This window comes from Dipodomys spectabilis, unplaced genomic scaffold (assembly GCF_019054845.1).
Source record: "Dipodomys spectabilis isolate Male_0828 unplaced genomic scaffold, ASM1905484v1 ptg000096l, whole genome shotgun sequence".
Lineage (NCBI taxonomy): Eukaryota > Metazoa > Chordata > Mammalia > Rodentia > Heteromyidae > Dipodomys > Dipodomys spectabilis.
This window is the reverse complement of record NW_024870773.1, coordinates 33,085,319-33,103,003: the sequence shown is the minus strand read 5'-3', so window position 1 is coordinate 33,103,003 and position 17,685 is coordinate 33,085,319. Positions and strand designations below refer to the sequence as shown.

At 40.2% G+C, this 17,685-nt stretch overlaps 1 protein-coding gene across 1 annotated transcript in view; it reads left to right on the top strand.

The window, feature by feature from the left end:
• The window catches only part of Prkdc (protein kinase, DNA-activated, catalytic subunit), a 181,105-nt gene extending 164,113 nt beyond the window's left edge, over positions 1–16,992 (top strand). The window contains exons 77-86 of the mRNA XM_042685966.1: positions 2,165–2,369; positions 3,935–4,002; positions 4,650–4,870; positions 5,297–5,389; positions 10,509–10,598; positions 10,987–11,058; positions 11,133–11,334; positions 12,501–12,689; positions 13,647–13,786; positions 16,033–16,992. Of these exons, the coding sequence (XP_042541900.1) occupies positions 2,165–2,369; positions 3,935–4,002; positions 4,650–4,870; positions 5,297–5,389; positions 10,509–10,598; positions 10,987–11,058; positions 11,133–11,334; positions 12,501–12,689; positions 13,647–13,786; positions 16,033–16,237 (1,485 nt within the window). The 3' untranslated portion in view covers positions 16,238–16,992. The remainder of the gene's footprint in view (positions 1–2,164; positions 2,370–3,934; positions 4,003–4,649; positions 4,871–5,296; positions 5,390–10,508; positions 10,599–10,986; positions 11,059–11,132; positions 11,335–12,500; positions 12,690–13,646; positions 13,787–16,032) is intronic.
• The last annotated feature ends 693 nt before the right edge of the window (positions 16,993–17,685 follow it).

Below are 17,685 nucleotides of genomic sequence, written 5' to 3'. Positions count from 1 at the left end.
GTGGATCAGGCTGTCAGAACCTTGCTGTAAAGCCAAGCTAGAGCTGCCTTGCCCAGTGCAGATAAGAACCAGGAGTGGGAACTGGATGTGGCTTCTCACAGCACAGGACCTGGCTTTGTTTATGTAAGGGTTTCATTTCAATAGCAGCTTTTTCCTACCCTTTGGTGGCTCGTACCTCTATGAGACTTAAAATAGCCTTACTTGGAAAAAGTGCACTCAGTAAAAACTGCAGAAATTCCCTTTGAGTTCACAGCCACTCTTTTCCTGCTTTCTGGGCATTGGAAGACTCTGCTCTAAAAAGCTGTCCATATACACTGACTACTATTCTTCCCTTGTCTGGAAAGCAATTCACTATCAGAAAATGTTCACCACTCCAATTGGGGAATGAAATCTTTTGGGACTTAATTTCCAGTACTATGTTTACTATGGAAGAGTCCAGAAATTTGTACATTGTATGAGCTCAACAAACAATTTTAATTAATTAATTTATATAATAACTACCAAAATAAATTGCCTAAATTTTCACTGTAGAAGATTCTTAAGATATTGTGTCTTTCAATACTGTCATTTACTGGTTACATTAGGAAAATAACAAATCTTTCCATGTATTGTAAAAATTACAGAATATTTTTTGTTTTGTTTTTGTCGGTTGTGGGGCTTGAACTCTGGACTTGGGCCCTGTCCCTGCACTCTTCAGCTCAAGATGAGAGCTCTACCGCTTGAGCCACTACACCACTTCCAGTTTTCTTGTGGTTTATTGGAGATAAGAGTCTCATGGACTTTCATGCCTGGGCTGGCTTTGAACTATGATCCTCAGATTTCAGTCTCCTGAGTAGCTAGGATTATAGACGTGAGCCACCGATGCCCAGCAGAATGTTTTCTATACTTCTAATGGACTGTACTGGTAACTTTTGTATGTACGTCATGTTGGGAATAGAAACCAAGGCCTTAGGCATTCTAAGGCAAATTTTCAATTTTTTTGGTAGTGGACTTATCTTAAAGCATGTCTTTCATTTATAACAGGTTTATGTTGTAGAATTAGTTCTAGACTAGATAAAGACTTTTTTTTTTTGGTGGGGAGGGAGAAGTTTAAGTACTAGGGCTTGAGCTTAGGGCCTGGACACTGTCCCTTAGCTTTTTTTGCTCTACGAGCTACAGCTCTGGTTTCAGGTTTTTAGTGATTAATTGGAGGTTGTTAGTGGTTAATTGGAGTCTCTTAGACTTTCTGAGTGGGCTAGCTTCATGCCTTAAACCTTAGATCTCATTTCTGAAAAGCTAGGATTACACTAGTGCCCAGCCAAAAAGTTTTAAAATTAATGCTGTTCAGGTATATCTTGATAGCTATTAAGTACTTTAAAAAATCTTGATATTGCCAGGCACCTGTGGCTAACGCCTATAATCCTAGCTACTCAGGAGGCTGAGATCTGAGGATTGCAGTTCACAGCCAGCCCAAGTAGGAAAGTCTGTGAAACTCTTACCTCCAATAAACCACCAGAAAACTGGAATTAGTGCTGTGGCTCAAGTGGTAGAGCACTAGTCTTGAGCCTAAAAGCTGAGGAACAGTGCCCAAGGCCAGAGTTCAAGCCCCACGAGTAACCAAAAAAAAAAAAAAATCTCGATATCAAGATTATTTAAGTATAATACAAAGAAAAAATTTATGCATTCCAAGATATACTGCTTCTAATAATTGCTTTTATAATTATAGATTTTCTAAATAATATTTATTTATGATTCAAACTAGTGTTTTGATTCAAACTAATGTTTACAAAGACCTGGTCTAAGGACAGTAGCGTTTTTATATTCTTCATAGGAAAAATGTGAGCTATTAATTTGTATTGAATTACTTTCTTTATTTTGCTTTTAACTTTGCTCCTAGTTATTCATGTTATCTGTAGATAGAACTAGACAAGAGGCAGAAATAGGTTTTTTAAGTTATTATTATAACTATCAATCATTCTAACTATAATCTTTTTTAAAGGAAAACATGTCATTAAACAAAAGATTTGTTACGAGTATTGAAATATTAAGGAAAGTGAAACTATAATCAAAAAGAAAAAATATGTATAATTGGGTACTTATATATATAGGAAAGTTCATAAAATTAGAAGCTTTTCCAAAGTTCCGACTGAACATTAATCCTTATAGTAATTATTGTGAATTTCAGGCCTTTGGGAAAGAATTTGATAAACACTTTGGGAACAAAGGTTCTAAGCTCTCTAGAATGAAGCTCTGTGACTTCAGTGTCATTACTGACTCACTGCTTACAAAAATGAGGAAAGACTCAAAGCCACCTGGAAATCTGAAAGAATATTCACCATGGATGAGTGAGTTCAAAGTGGAGTTTCTGAGAAACGAGCTGGAGATTCCTGGTAGGTTTACCACCAGTATGACAAAACCGAATTCTAAGGATAGCATGTATAATATCCGAGAACACTTTGCTTCTAAATAGTGATGCTGAGATCATGTTAGTTACCTTTGAAAAAATTAATATACTTTTCATTTTTAGGAAAGTACATAATTACTGTGAGATAGTACACTTCTCCAAATGGCTATGGCAATGAGAATTATTTTATATCCCCGATTATGGTTGAGATTTTTATTTAATAAAATAGTCACCCAGACCCATAGGTTTCTTCCAGGCATGTCCTGCTTTGCTCCTTTTTCTTCTGAAATAAGCAGAGGACAAAATCAAGTCACCTCTTTAGGTATCAGCTGGCCCCCTTTAAAGAGACTAGTTGGTGATTAAATGACCCACCTGCAGGAAATGGACCGTGGGGTGACAAGGGGGACAGAGTCACATAGCAGGTTGGCCAGATGGGAATAAGGTATAATTATTTTCAGGAGAAATATGTATATTCTATTTTCTTTGCCTTGGAATTTTCCAAAGGTGGGGAAAAGTATTAATCTGGCTCATTCTAGCAAATACATGAAAACGTATGTTTTTATTGACAAGTATGCAGCTACTTTGTATTTTTTTCAAGGAAAACATTCATCTATAACTTTCCTAATGTGTAGCCTGTTCCTTCTTGAGATAATACAGTGTTCTAGGTCAGGGTGTGATGTATTTTTTTTTATTTTTTTTATTGTGAAAATACTGTACAGAGGGGTTACAATTACATGGGCAAAATAATGAGTACATTTCTTATCAAGCATTGCAGCCTCCTCCTTTGTTTCCCCTTCCTATCCTATCCTACCCCCTGCCCCCCCAACCCTCCCCTCCTACCAAAGTTGTAAAGTTCGTTTTCGACATAACAACTTGTACATCTCATTGTTACAGTGGGTCCACCTGTATCCCTATTTAAACGATTTGTTTTTTTCCCTTTCCCTCCACAAATTATAACAACATCAAATACAGTGAAAGCAGGCTTTATACCGTGGGGGAGGGACATACAAAGGAACAAAGAAATAATCTTATAAATGTGTTAGAAACAATCACATGAAAGAAAAAAAACATTTGAATACATATCTTAGGGTTCATTTAGGGTGTTATATTTTTTGTTAGAAATTTGTCTAACTGGGCTGGGAAGGTGGCTCAGTGGTAGAACGCTTGCCTTGCATGCATGAGGCCCTGGGTTCGATTTCTCAGCACCACATAAGCAAAAAGAAAAAAGCCGGAAGTGGCGCTGTGGCTCAAGTGGCAGAGTGCTAGCCTTGAGCTGAAGAGCTGAGGGATAGTGCCCAGGCCCAGAGTACAGGCCCCACAACCGGACCCAAAAAAAAAAAGAAATTTGTCTAACTAGAATAGGAAACTATCTTCCATTAATTGGCTAAATTGACATAGCACTAAAAAGTAAGTACATTTTCTTTAAATGAATGCTTCAAGTCATAAATTGATCATGTCCAAAGAACATTTTTAGTAAATCAATAGGTAACTTTAAAACATGCAGACTCTGTACTAGTATATACCTAAGCAAGGCTTTGTGGTTTACTTTAGGTCAATATGATGGCAAGGGAAAGCCACTGCCTGAATACCATGTACGGATCTCTGGGTTTGATGAACGGGTAGGTATGAGGGTCTGTGACCACTCTCGTTGTGGTGATGACTGTCAATGTTAATGTGAGAGTGTTGTGTTTGTCTCTATTAAGTAAAGGAACGGGTAATTTCCCATGCGGATCTCAGATTTTATGGCATCTTCCTACTCTACTATTGACTAAATTTCTTTCTATAATGTTGCCAGTATGTCAATGTCAATCATGTTTAAGGTATATAGTAAACTCACATGGTAAGTTCCATGTATCCATTATAAGGAACAAGGGAACAAGCCCCAAACAAACTGAGTGTTCTTACAAATGTTGAGAGATAGTGTATCTTAAAAATGAGTTTCTAAGTTTTCACTGTCCAGAGATTTCCATAAAGTGAGACCATTTCTTTTTTTGTTTTCTTTTTCTTTTTTTTTTTGAAAAGGCAACAGCAGGGGCTGGGGATGTGGTTTAGTGGTAGAGTGCTTGCTTAGCATGCATGAAGGCTTGGGTTCCATTCCTCAGTACCACATAAACAGAAAAGGCCAGAAATGGTGCTGTGGCTCAAGTGGTAGAGTGCTAGCCTTGACCAAAAGAAGCTCAGGGACAGTGCCCAGGCTGAGTGCAAGCCTCATGACTGGCAAAAAAAAACAAACCAAAAAACATAAATAGTTTCTTAACTTTTGAAGGTAAAAGTAATGGCTTCCTTGAGAAAACCGAAGCGCATCATCATCCGAGGCCATGATGAAAAGGAGTACCCTTTCCTTGTGAAGGGAGGGGAGGACCTCCGGCAGGACCAGCGCATCGAGCAGCTCTTCCAGGTCATGAATGTCATCCTCTCCCAGGATGCTGCTTGCAGTCAAAGAAACATGCAGTTAAAGACGTACCATGTTGTACCCATGACTTCCAGGTGCGGCCCCAGTGGATGTGTATATGTGGAGACAGAGGAAAGAGAGGAGGCAGAGATGGATAGAGGGAGGGGGTTGGGGAAAGTAGGATGGGGAGAGGGAGAAGGAAGGAAAGAGAGAGAGAGAGAGAGAGAGAGAGAGAGAGAGAGAGAGAGAGAGAACCAGGAATATGAAGAACCCTGCGCCTGGTCCTGCGGGACTGTTCTGTCCTGAGGTGGGTTTGGCATGTAGGAACGTCAGTGCCTTAGCTCTTACACGTGCGAGTGCAGGCTGGATGTAACAGTCTGAGACAGTGGGATCTGCACAAGGAAGCTGTGAAGAATGAATAGGGAGAAATCTATTTTGTTTTCAGTCTCCATAACATTTTTTCTAGTGAAGAAAGAGCAACTGGGTTTGCACTTATTGATCAATTTTATTTTCCTTTACAGATTAGGAGTAATTGAATGGATTGAAAATACTCTGACCTTGAAGGAACTTCTTCTGAATAACATGTCCCAAGAGGAAAAAGCCGCTTACATGAGGTACTGTGACACTGACTGCTGCCCTCCTTCTTGCTCCACCCACATCTCATTGGTGCCTCTGGTCCGCTGGCTTGCGGTACTGTTCTCAACTACCATTTCCATTCATGTGACAGGACCACTTGTGATTGTGCCTTCAGAACCGCATCCTGGCCTGTACTTCATTTGCCTCTGGTGGGGCAAACAAAATGAACGGATACTAAAACAGAGAATTAGAATCATTTCATGGTACTAAACACTAAATACTAATTGTATATGTTGTACAATTTTTTACAGTATTAATTTATTTAGGGGAAAAGAAAATAAAATAACCAAATAACAAGATCATTAATTAATATGTAATTGATTCCTGGGTTCTATATTGTAGTTTCAGTTCCCAATGCATGAACTCATTTATTTCTCATGGCATTTATTTCTCATTGGCATTTTGTACTGACATGGAGGCTAAGGTCCAGAAAAGCTCAGTAACTCATTACTCAGGACTCTCAGCAGCAATACTGGGATTATTAGTGATTTCAAATACACCATAGTATGAATACTTTTTAATGTTCTCTGTCCTTCTCTCCATTTTTCATGTTTTCTAAAATGAACACATATTTTAAGCAGAAGTGTTGTATTTTTATTTGCTCTGTGCTTCCATAAATGAAAATAATAAAAACATCATGGAAGACATGTTGCCAGTCAACACTTGACTAGCTTGGTGACAAGCTGTAGAATGAAGGAAGAGGATATGGCTCAAAGTCATGGCAAGACCTAGTTGTCTTTATTATGCTCCTTGGCTTTCTGGAAGTACTCAAATAGTTGCAGTATTTGCCTTAGTCAGGAACAGTTTCCATACATGTAAGCATATTCTCTCATCCAACCCACATTCTCAGGTAATAGTAAATAGAGCAACATTTGCTGATTTCTTTCTTTTTTTCCCTACAGTGCAGAAAATAGGATCCTTTTTTGTTTTTTGAGAGTGTCACTGTGTAGCCCAGTCTGGCGTTGAACTCATGATCTTCCTCTCTCAGTCTCCCAATTGCTGGGATTATAGATATGCATTATCACACGTTACTTCCACCATCTCCTAATTCTGCACACCTAAGTCTTATCCCAGAGTTACTTCTCCTCTCTCTGGAAGACAGAGAAGCTTATGGATACAGATTCCCAGTATCAATTCCAGGTCTTTGTTTGTCACTGGGATTTTTGCACAGGATGGGAGTCGAACTTGGAACCTACCCTTTCCCCACTCCCAAGCCTCATTTTGTGATGTAGTCATGTGAAACCAAATGTTGTGGGAAGTTGGAGATAAACATGATTACCAGTGGAGTTGAAAGTGCTTTTCCAATACAGAATGGCACAAAGTACTTGGATTACCTTTTAAAACCAATTGCTTCCAGCCTCCCATTATTAAAGTTGGAAGTATTAAAAACATAATAATTTAGGGGCTGGGAAGGTGGCTCAGTAGTAGAGCGCTTGCCTTGCATACATGAGGCCCTGGGTTCGATTCCTCAGCACCACATAAGCAAAAAGAAAAAAAGCCAGAAGTGGCGCTGTGGCTTAAGTAATAGAGCACTAGTCTACAGCTGAAATGCTGAGGGACAGCGCCCAGGCCCAGAGTTCAGGCCCCACGACCAAGAAAAAATAATAATTTAGCATGTTGTAGTTTTGCAGCCTAATGATTTCCATTTCTGTTACAACTAGGAGAAAGCTGAATGCAGTGGCTTTTGCCTACCAGATCTCTGCTACCTGGGAAGCTGAAAGAGGAAAAATCATTTGAGTTTGTTGCTCAGGTTCAGCACCATGAGGAGACTCTTGTCTCCAAAACAAGGCTGGGTGCTGGGTGCTGGTGGCTTAAGCCTGTAATCCTGGTGTTGGGTATGCCTCAGGATGTTGGAGTGTTGCCATGTGCTAGTATGCACACTGAGCATGGGCTTTTATCTCTAATGCGGCGGGCCCTGCCCCTCAGCTTAGATTGACTGAGCTCAGGTTCATAATCTGCTTGCCACTGGCCAGTTTGGAGGACAATTTTTGTTGTTGTTGTTGTTGGTCATGGGGCTGAGCTCAGAGCCTGGCCCACTGTTCCTGAGCACTTATGCTGAAGACTAGTATTCACTTTGAGCCACAGCTTCACTCCCAGTTTTCTGGTGGTTAATTGGAGATCAGAGTCTCATGGACTTTACTGCCCCAGCTGGCTTTGAGCACAGTCCTCAGATCTCAGCCTCCTAAGTATCAAAGATTGCAGGTGTGAGCTACCAATGCCCAGCAAAATAATCATCATAATAATTATTATAACAGGGTGTGGCTTAATAGGAACAGGATATCTTAATTAACAAGAACAGGAATGTAACTAAAATATTCAATGAGCTTATAACAGGATTTCTTAATTACAATGTAACAATAATAAGACATAACAAGGCCAAACCAGCTGGCCAGAAAACATACTTTGATAGAAAAAGTTTTTCTCTCACTAGCTCTTCTGGAGGCTGAGGATTATGGTTTGAAGCCAGCCCAGGCAAGAAAGTCTATGAGACTCTTAACTTTAGTTAACCACTACAAAAAACTAGAAGTTTAACTGTGGCTCACATAGTTAAGTGCCACTTTGTTAGAGAAAGCTAAGGGACAGTAAGTACTCAGGTTCTGAATTCAAGCCCTAGTATCAACACACACACACACACACACACACACACACACACACACACACACACACACACACACACACACACACACACACACACACACACACACACACACACACACACACACACACACACACACACACACACACACAGAGATGTAGTTCAGTGGTGGAGTTCTTGCATGACAAATGAACATGAGACCCTGAGTTAGATCTCCAGCTCTGCAAAAAAAATCAAAACAATAAAAACAACAACAAAAATCCTAAGAGGAAAGAATTAATATTAAAAGGGAATAGTTGGTGAAGTTAACTTAATAATACTCAGAAACCAGTTACCGAAATTGTTGAACTGCTCAGCCATGTATTGTGAATTTATCCTATCTCTAGGTTTTTAGTTTTGTTATTGCTGCGCATGCTGCTATTTTTATGAGACAAAGTCTCTATGAAGCCCGGTCTGGCCTCAAACTCAGAATTCTTTTTTTTTTTAATTTAATTTTATTTGTGAACATACTGTACAGAGGAGTTACAGTTACATGGGCAGGATAATGCGTACATTTCTTACCAAGCATTGCAGCCTCCTCCTTTGTTTACCCTTCACATCCCTTCCCAGCCTCCCCCCTCCCCCCCTAATCCCAATCCTTCTCCTTCCCCCCCTTCCCCCCCCCCCCCCTGCACCAACGTTGTAAAGCTTGTTTTGGACATGACAACTTGTACTTCTCATTGTTGCAACAGGTCCACCTGTATCCTTAAACAACTGGTTTTTCCCCATCTCCTCCACAAGTTATACTGACATCAAATATAGTGAAAGCAGGGGTTATACTGTGGGGGAGGGACATACAAAGCAACAAAGAGATAATCTTATAAATGTGTTAGAAACACATGCATGAAAGAAAAAAACATTAAAATACACATCTAAGGGTTCATTTTCCTGACATCACATTATCTGACCTTTTCCGCTTGACTCATACCTATACTAGATATTGCAAATAAGGGAAACCATGGGACCTACGTTTCTTTGGGACTGGCTTACTTCACTTAATATAATATTTTCCAAGTTTTTCCATTTCCTAAGAAATGGGGCAATGTCATTCTTTCTGATGGAGGCATAGAATTCCATTGTGTATATATACCACATTTTCTTGATCCATTCATCTACTGAGGGGCATCTGGGTTGGTTCCATATCTTAGCTATGGTAAATAATGCTGCAATAAACATAGTTGTGCTGGTAGCTTTAGTGTGGTCTTGTTTGTAAACATTTGGGTAAATGCCCAAAAGTGGGATTGCTGGGTCATAGGGGAGCTCTATGTGAAGTCTTTTGAGGAACCTCCATACTGCTTTCCAAAGTGGTTGAACAAGTTTAAAACTCAGAATTCTTTATGTGGGCCACCATACTTCTTTCTTTTTTAAACTTGTTAAGGCTTTTAGACACAAACTAAAAGGTAACCAAACATACAAATATTGTATTCAACAACCCAGAAAAGGTGATCACTAATGGAAATAACTTTTCAAGTTCAAGTTCAAGTTAAGTATCCAGTACCCCTTTTAAAAAAATCCTTCAGGGCTGGGAAGATGGCTCAGTGGTAGAGTGCTTGCCTTGCATGCATGAGGCCCTGAGTTCGATTCCTTAGCACCACATAAGCAGAAAAAGCTGGAAGTGGTGCTGTGGCTCAAGTGGTAGAGTGTTAGCCTTGAGCTGAAGAGCTGATGGACAGTGCCCAGGCCCAGAGTTCAGGCCCCACGACCAGCAAAAAAAAAAACAAAAAACCTCCATTGTGAATTAGTTATGTATCTACATCCTACCTAGAAATGGTAGAGACATTTGTGGCAGTGGTCTAAGAACACAGAGACTGCATTTTCGGTGAGTGCAAGTTTTCGTTTTTAGTCTAATGTGGCCTAACCTCCACTGCCTGCTCATGGTAGCTGTGTGTGGTGCTGTCAGCCTTGTCAGGGTATTTTTTAATATAAGAGTGCAGGGTTCAGACCTAGGTCACAGGAATTGGTTTTTAGTTTATCTTATTCTTCTGTGTATGAAATGGGAACTACATTGACAGTTTGTGTATGAGTTTTTACATAGGAAATTGCTTGGGTTAAGAATGAATAATGGCATATTAAAATTTTAGATCCAAAGTAGCATAGATTTGATGTTAATATTAAATATGATGGGGCTGGGAAGGTGGCTCAGTGGTAGAGCACTTGCCTTGCATGCAGGAGGCCCTGGGTTCGATTCCTCAGCACTACAGAAGCAGAAAAAGCCAGAAGTGGCGCTGTGGCTCAAGTGGTAGAGCGCTAGCCTTGAACTGAAGAGCTCAGGAACAGCACCCAAGCCCAGAGTTCAGGTCCTACGACTGACCAAAAAAAAAACAAACTTAAATATGATGACAAGTTGTATTTATTTTTCCTTGACTCTTCACTCTTTTTCAACAAATTCTTGGCGATTTTTACCTCAAAAAATTCATACAATGTTCAGTTTCTTTCTAATTCTGTGCCCCTTTTCTTGTTAGTGATCCCAAAGCACCAGTTTTTGAGTATAAAGATTGGCTGACAAAGATGTCAGGGAAACGTGATGTTGGAGCTTATATACAAATGTATAGGTAAGTTCTGCTTTGTTACGCGTTTGCATTATATAGTTCATTCTCAAAATTACATTACTATATACTTTGGATTCCTAGGAATTTTTGCCTCCAAGATCATTAAAATCTAGTTATTTGATAGTTGAGCTTTAGTAGAAACAAAGAGTTTTAAAATTGGAATTTCAAGCTGGGCTTGGTGGCACATGCCTGTGATCCCAGCCATATGTGAGGGACTAAGGAGGAGTATCACAAGACTGAAGTAGGCCCCAAGCAAAAATATGAGACCCTTTCCAAACGGGATGGAATGCACACACCTGCCTGGCAAGCGCAAGTCCTGACAATGCTTGTTTAAATTTCAAGTCTCTAGAAATTCATTCTAATGAGATGTTTTCCTGTTATTAAATCATAGGGGAGCTAATCGAACAGAAACAGTCATGGCCTTTAGAAAAAGGGAAAGTAAAGTGCCAGCTGATCTGTTAAAGTGAGTATATTTGTCCGTTCACAAATGTCCTGCAAGTAGTGGTGTGGGAAGGTGACATGTGGCTCTGTCTCTAGGAGGGCCTTCGTGAAGATGAGCACAGGCCCAGAGGCCTTCCTGGCGCTGCGCTCCCACTTCGCCAGCTCTCATGCACTGCTGTGTGTCAGCCACTGGCTCCTGGGGATTGGAGACAGACACCTGAATAACTTCATGGTGGCCATGGAGACAGGTGGTGTGATTGGAATAGACTTTGGACATGCATTTGGATCAGCTACACAGGTATGTTGGCCTTAACTCTCATTGTTAGTTTACAATTGTCACATGATACCCTCCAGAAATGGATAGTTTTAAATAAAATCACTGGTTAGGCTGGTTTCTGTCATGGTCATTAAATTTGATGTTCTAAAAGGAAGAAAAAATAATCTCAGCCTCATTTTGGACTTGTTTAGACAATAATGTGAGAGGTAATAAACTGTGTAATTGGAGCCCGGAAGAAAAATAAAAGGACTTCACAGCAGGTTCATAAAGACGCATAACCAAAATTTCTTGCACAAAGTAGGCTACAAATGTTTTCTCTGTCGGTAACCTGTGACTGTTTTATATTGTGAATCTAAATGTCTGTGGACTCTGTGCTTCTCCTCAGCCTTTTGCTGTAAGTGGCTGATGCAAACTGAATTAATGACTCTTAGGTACAGGAATTCACATTGCTGTAGCTGATTGTGTATGTTTGTGTACTCAAGTTTGAAATCAGAGCCTAGTGCTTGCTTAGCTGGTACTTCTACCACCTGAGCCATGTCTCCAGCCTGGCTTTTTGCTGGTTTTTTGGAAGATGTACTCTTGTAGACTTGTAGACTTTTTCTGCCTGGGCTGGCTTAGAAACCACAGTCCTCTGGATCTTAGCCTCCCAAGTGGCTAGGATTATAGGTGTGAGCCACTAGTGGCCTGGCTGTGTAGTTAATTTTAAGAAAAGTAAGAGTTTGCTGGGCACTGATGGCTCATGCCCGTAATCTTAGCTACTCAAGAGGCTGAGATGTGAAGATCGCAGTTTGAAGTCAGCCAGGTCAGGACAGTCCATGAGACTATCATCTAAAATTAACTCCCAGGAAGTGGTGCTGTGGCTCAAGTGGTAGAGTGCTAACCTTGAGCAATAAAGCTCAGGGACAGTGCACAGTCCCTGAGTTTAAGAACCATGACCACAAAAAAAGAAAGAAAGAAAGAGAGAGAGAGACAGAGAAAGAAAGAAAAGAGAAAGAGAAAGGAAGGAAGAAAGAAAGGAAGGAAGGAAGGAGGAAAGAAGAGGAAGAAAGAAAAGGAAAGAAAGAGGAGTTTGTATTCTCACTAAAAGCAAATAGCAACTTGGAAAGGATGTTTTATTCATGCCTATCACTGTGAGATTTGTACTGCATATATGTTCTACTTTCATGTATTTTTTTTCTCTTATTTAGTTTCTCCCAGTTCCTGAGTTGATGCCTTTCCGTCTTACACGCCAATTTATCTATCTGATGTCACCCATGAAAGAAACAGGTCTTGTGTACAGTGTCATGGTCCATGCACTGAGGGCCTTCCGCTCAGACGCAGACCTGCTTAGTAACACCATGGATGTGTTTGTCAAGGAGCCCTCCTTTGACTGGAAAGTAGGCTTTGTTTTTTTTTGTTTGTTTGGTTTTTGTCCATCATGGGGCTTGAACTTTGGGCCTGGGCGCTGTCCCTCAGCTCTTCAGCTCAAGGCTAGCACTGTACCACTTGAACCACAGAGCTACTTCCAGTTTTCTCAGCAGTTTATTGGAGATAAGAGTTTCACGGACTTTTCCTGCCTGGGCTGGCTTTGAACCGTGATCCTCAGATCTCAGCTGTCTGAGTAGCTAGGATTACAGGCATGAGCCACCAGTGCCAGTCTAGGCTTTGTTTTTGTCTGTACTTTTCACTTTAGTGCCAATGATTGACCCTATATGTCCTGTTGTGTAGCAAAATGCATCAAGTTATTATTTTGTTTGCATTTCCCACAATTAGCATTTAGGGTCATTTGGCCTGAAATCCAGATAAAAAGTAAAACCTTGGTTAGGTGTTAGTGGCTCACGCCAGCCTGGGCAGGAAAGTTCTTGGGACATGGACCTGTGACTCAAGTAGTAGAGTGCTGGCCTTGAATAAAGTTGAGGGACATCACCCAGGCTCCAAAGTTAGAAGAACACTTTTTATTTGAAGAACACTGTTGCTTCACTGGAGTTTATTTCTAACTTGAAGTGGGACTTACTGGTGATGGTGGGTCCAATATTTCTCTTTGACACAACTTTTGGTGTAAAAATATTAGATAGAGGACATTCCTTGATCCAGAAAAGGCACAGTGCTATCTTTAGTCTCAAAGGTTATGCTGACTGCACACACTCAGAGAGTTAAGCCTAGGAAGCTCCCCCGTGACCTTGTGCATGTCCTTGCAGCACCGAAGCTGCGTGGCCTTCAAGAACCTAGAGAAAAGCTATTCCCAGGGGCAGGTGCTCGGCCTTTTTAACAATTACTTCTTGATTTAATCAATTTGAATGTGTGTGTCTATGCTGTTATAATATACAGAGAAAAATAATACTCTTTTTACTTAGAATTTTGAACAAAAAATGTTGAAGAAAGGAGGATCATGGGTTGAAGAAATAAATATAACTGAAAAGAACTGGTATCCTCGACAGAAAATATGTTATGCTAAGAGAAAGTTAGCAGGTGCCAATCCAGCAGTTATTACATGGTAAGTTATTACATGCTCCAGCATTACTGTGGTATCTATGCCATATGCACAATGTGCTGAGCACCTCAGGCCTTTGGCAGTGGTGTTGCTGTCTTCACCATTCAGACGAAGAGAGCAGGGCTTAAAGAGCCTGTGTCAGAGGCAGACTGTGTGTACACACCTGTGTGTCCAACCTGATGCTCTGCATCGTCTTCAGGTTCTTGGCCAGTGTCTGGCAGGCCAATATCTGGCATAGCTGGTACCAGTATAAGGACAAAAAGATGCAGTTTTAAATGGGTGTCAAAATACGGTTATCTACATGAAGAGATTTGGGGTTTAAATTTGTTTTTGTTTTTTTCTTTTTAGCAGATTTTACCTATTTGGCCCTGACTGCCATGAGCACTAAGGTGTGACTAACACAGTATGTGCTTATAAAATAAGAATCCACATTGGTGGTTGTGTGTAGTGCATGGCTATAATTCCAACTACTCAGGAAGCATAGATTGAGGGATCTTCTGTTTAAAGCGAGGCTGGGCAAAAAGTTATTGAGTCCTTATCTCAGTAAATAAGTCCTATCTACTGGGAAGCATAAATAAGATGGTGGTCCAACTCTAGCTCCAAGGTGGAGCATAAGCAAAAAAGGGCTGGAGGTAGGGCTTAAGTGGTATAATATTTACCTGCCTGGCAAGTGCAAGGCCCTACCCTGAGTTCAAGCACTAGTACCAACAAAAAGGAAACATAAAAATCCACATTGCATTAGCTGAAGGTTAGTTTTTATTTTTTTTTCTTCTTGAGATTTAAAGCAAATAGAAAAGTAGAGATTATTCTTAGGAAATGAAAAAATGAGTTAGATCTAAGAAGTAAGTAAGAGTAAGTGGAAATCTGTGGTTGACTGTTTTGACAAGGTTGCCAAGATATTCTCTGGTCTTTCCAACAAAGCATGCTGGTAAAAGAACGAAGTTGGATCTCTCTCACACTGCTTATAAAATTAATTCAAAATGGAGCAAATATAAGAGCTAATCCTGTAAACCAAATAGGAAAAAACAGAGGAATACATTTTCATAGCATTGAGTTTAGCTGTGACATTTAGCATTTTTAGGTGTGATACCAAAAGCAAGAACAAAACAGATAAATTCAGAACTTTTGTGTATCACAGGATACCGCCAAGAAAGGAAGAAGCAGGCCCGGATGTAAGTCAGGGACAGAGTGCTTACCTAGAATACATAAGGCAACACTGCAAAATGAAAACCGTTAAAAGCTACAGACTGAGAACATTCTTGCAAATCATATATCTGACAAAGGACTTTTATCTAGAATATACTTAAGATCTCTTACAAATCAATAACCAAAAGAATACCCAGCCAGGTGGTACTGGCTTACGCCTATAATCCTAGCTACTCAGGATACTGAGATCTGAGGATTACAGTTCAAAGCTCGGCCAGGCAGGAAAGTCTGTGAGAACCTTATCTCCAAATAACCACCAAGAAGCTGGAAGTAGATCTGTGGCCTAAGTTGTAGAATAGCTAGCCTTGAGCAAAAAAGCTCAGGGACAGCACCCAGGCCCTGAATTCAAGCCACTGGCCTGGCACAGAAAGGGGAGGGGGGTTTAGGAGGAAGGAAGGAAGGAAGGAAGGAAGGAAGGAAAGGAGGGAGGGAGGGAGGAAAGGAGGGAGGACCAACTTAAAAAACAATAAGTCAACACATTTCTCTAAAGAAAATGCACAAATAGCCCAAAAGCACATAAAGAAGGAAAATATAAATGTTAGTGCTCATCCACTAAGATGGCTGTAAGGTAGAGTGTTGCATGTGTTGGCAAGGCAGTGGAGACTTTAGGGACCTCATGCACTGCTGGTGAGAATGGAAAAATGGTGTGGTTGTTATGGGAAACAGCCCCACGATTCTCAAGAAGTAAAACAAAGGGCAGAGAGTGTGGCTTAAGTGACCCCGGGTCATTCTCTAGTCCTAGAGATAAAACAGAAAAAAAGACAAAACAGAAAATTGTCATTTGACCCACTGGGTCTACTTCTGAGTGTCTCCCTAAGAGAAATGAAAGCATATGTCTGCACAAAAACTTATAAACAAATATTGATAACAGCATTATTCATGTTTTATTTTCCTACAAATTCAACTTTTGACTTTAAGGTTATGAGCAACAGAAAAAAGTTAAGTAATAAGCTAGAACGTTTGTCAAGGATAGCTAGGAATCCAGGCAGCAAAGAAAAAAAAAATGGTGTTTGTGTCCTCATAGTTGTTTAATCTTTTTCCAGTGAGGAGTTACTTCTGGGCCATGAGAAGTCACCTGCCTTTGGGGGTTACACAGCTGTAGCTCGAGGAAGCAGAGAGCACAACATCCGTGCTCGAGAGCCAGACAGTGGACTTTCAGAAGAGACTCAAGTGAAGTGTTTGATGGACCAGGCCACAGACCCCAATATTCTTGGAAGAACTTGGGAGGGGTGGGAGCCCTGGATGTGAGGTCTGTGGAAACGTGACAGCAATAAAGCAATAAGTTTGGGCTGGGAAGGTGGCTCAGTGGTAGAGCGCTTGCCTTGCATGCATGAGGCCCTGGGTTCAATTCCTCAGCACCACATAAGCAGACAAAAAAATAATAAAGCAATAAGTTTATTTTGAATATGTTATTCAGAGGATCTCTAAACTTTCATTGATAGCAATTAGGGAGCTGATTTTGCTGAAGCACTAATCTTTTTAGTGATATAATTCTGTAGCATAGTTTCAGTCAAGATCATGACAAGTGAAGGAGTGTTGATAAGAATCAACATTTTATAACAAACATAATAGGAAAACATATGTCCAGGTTCATCAAAGTCTTAAGTATGTAGCCAGTGAAATCAATGTTCTCAATGAACACTCCATGGGCATTCTCATTGGGATATTGGAAATAATCCCTAGACTTCATCACGAAGATTTTGTGAAAATGAAGTCAACAGCAAAATTGATAGAATTTACACTGTGTCAAATGATCATTCAAATTATAAAGGCATTACACGTATCAATTGCAAGTGAGAAAACTGAAGCTTCAAAGTTTAGGTTGCAGACAATCACTAATAATTGTTTCAAAAACCAAGGCCTTTATGAACTATAAGGTGTTTCTGTGCAGTATACAGTAAATTGGTTCAAAATTTTAAATAAGAGAAGGTTGTAATGAGACAAGCTGAATATTAGAAATTGTTTAGGACACTAACAAACTATAAGCTTACTAAAAAATGCTAATTTCAAGCCGGGCACCAGTGGCTCATGCTTGTAATCCTAGCTACTCAGGATGCTGAGATCTAAGGATTGAGGTTCAAAGCCAGCCCAAGCAGGAAAGTGTGTGAGACTACTATCTCCAGTTAACCACCAGAAAACTGGAAGTGGCACTGTAGCTCAAGTGGTGGAGCGCTAGTCTTGAGCTGAAGAGCTGAGGGACAGTGCCCAGGCCCAGAGTTCAGGCCTCACACCCTACTCCCCTACGCCCCACAAGAAAGCTAATTTCATTTCATTCTTCATTTACAAAACAAGTTAACTAAGCAAAACAATCTCAGTGATGATAAATGCATTAATTATTTATTTAGGTGTTTAAGGTCTCGTACCAAGTTTTCTCTCAGAACTATAACCACACCTTCCCAGCCTGTATAAATATATGATTGAACTAGTATTAATACATATCACCATTTCAATATAGGAATAATAAAGACAGGCAAAGCTGTGGTTGTGACATATTGAGAAAGTGTTTTGTTTAAAATGAGAAGATTTTAAGATCGTTCTCTAGGTTTTTTTCTTTTCTTTCTAGTTTTGACGAAGAGGAAGTCTTAAGGAGGGTAAAAACCTCAGTCTTAGCATTCATTCTTATGACTCTGATTCACAACTGCAATCAGGAAATCTTCAGAGATCTCACATAGGGTGATGAGGAAGATAAGAAAGGA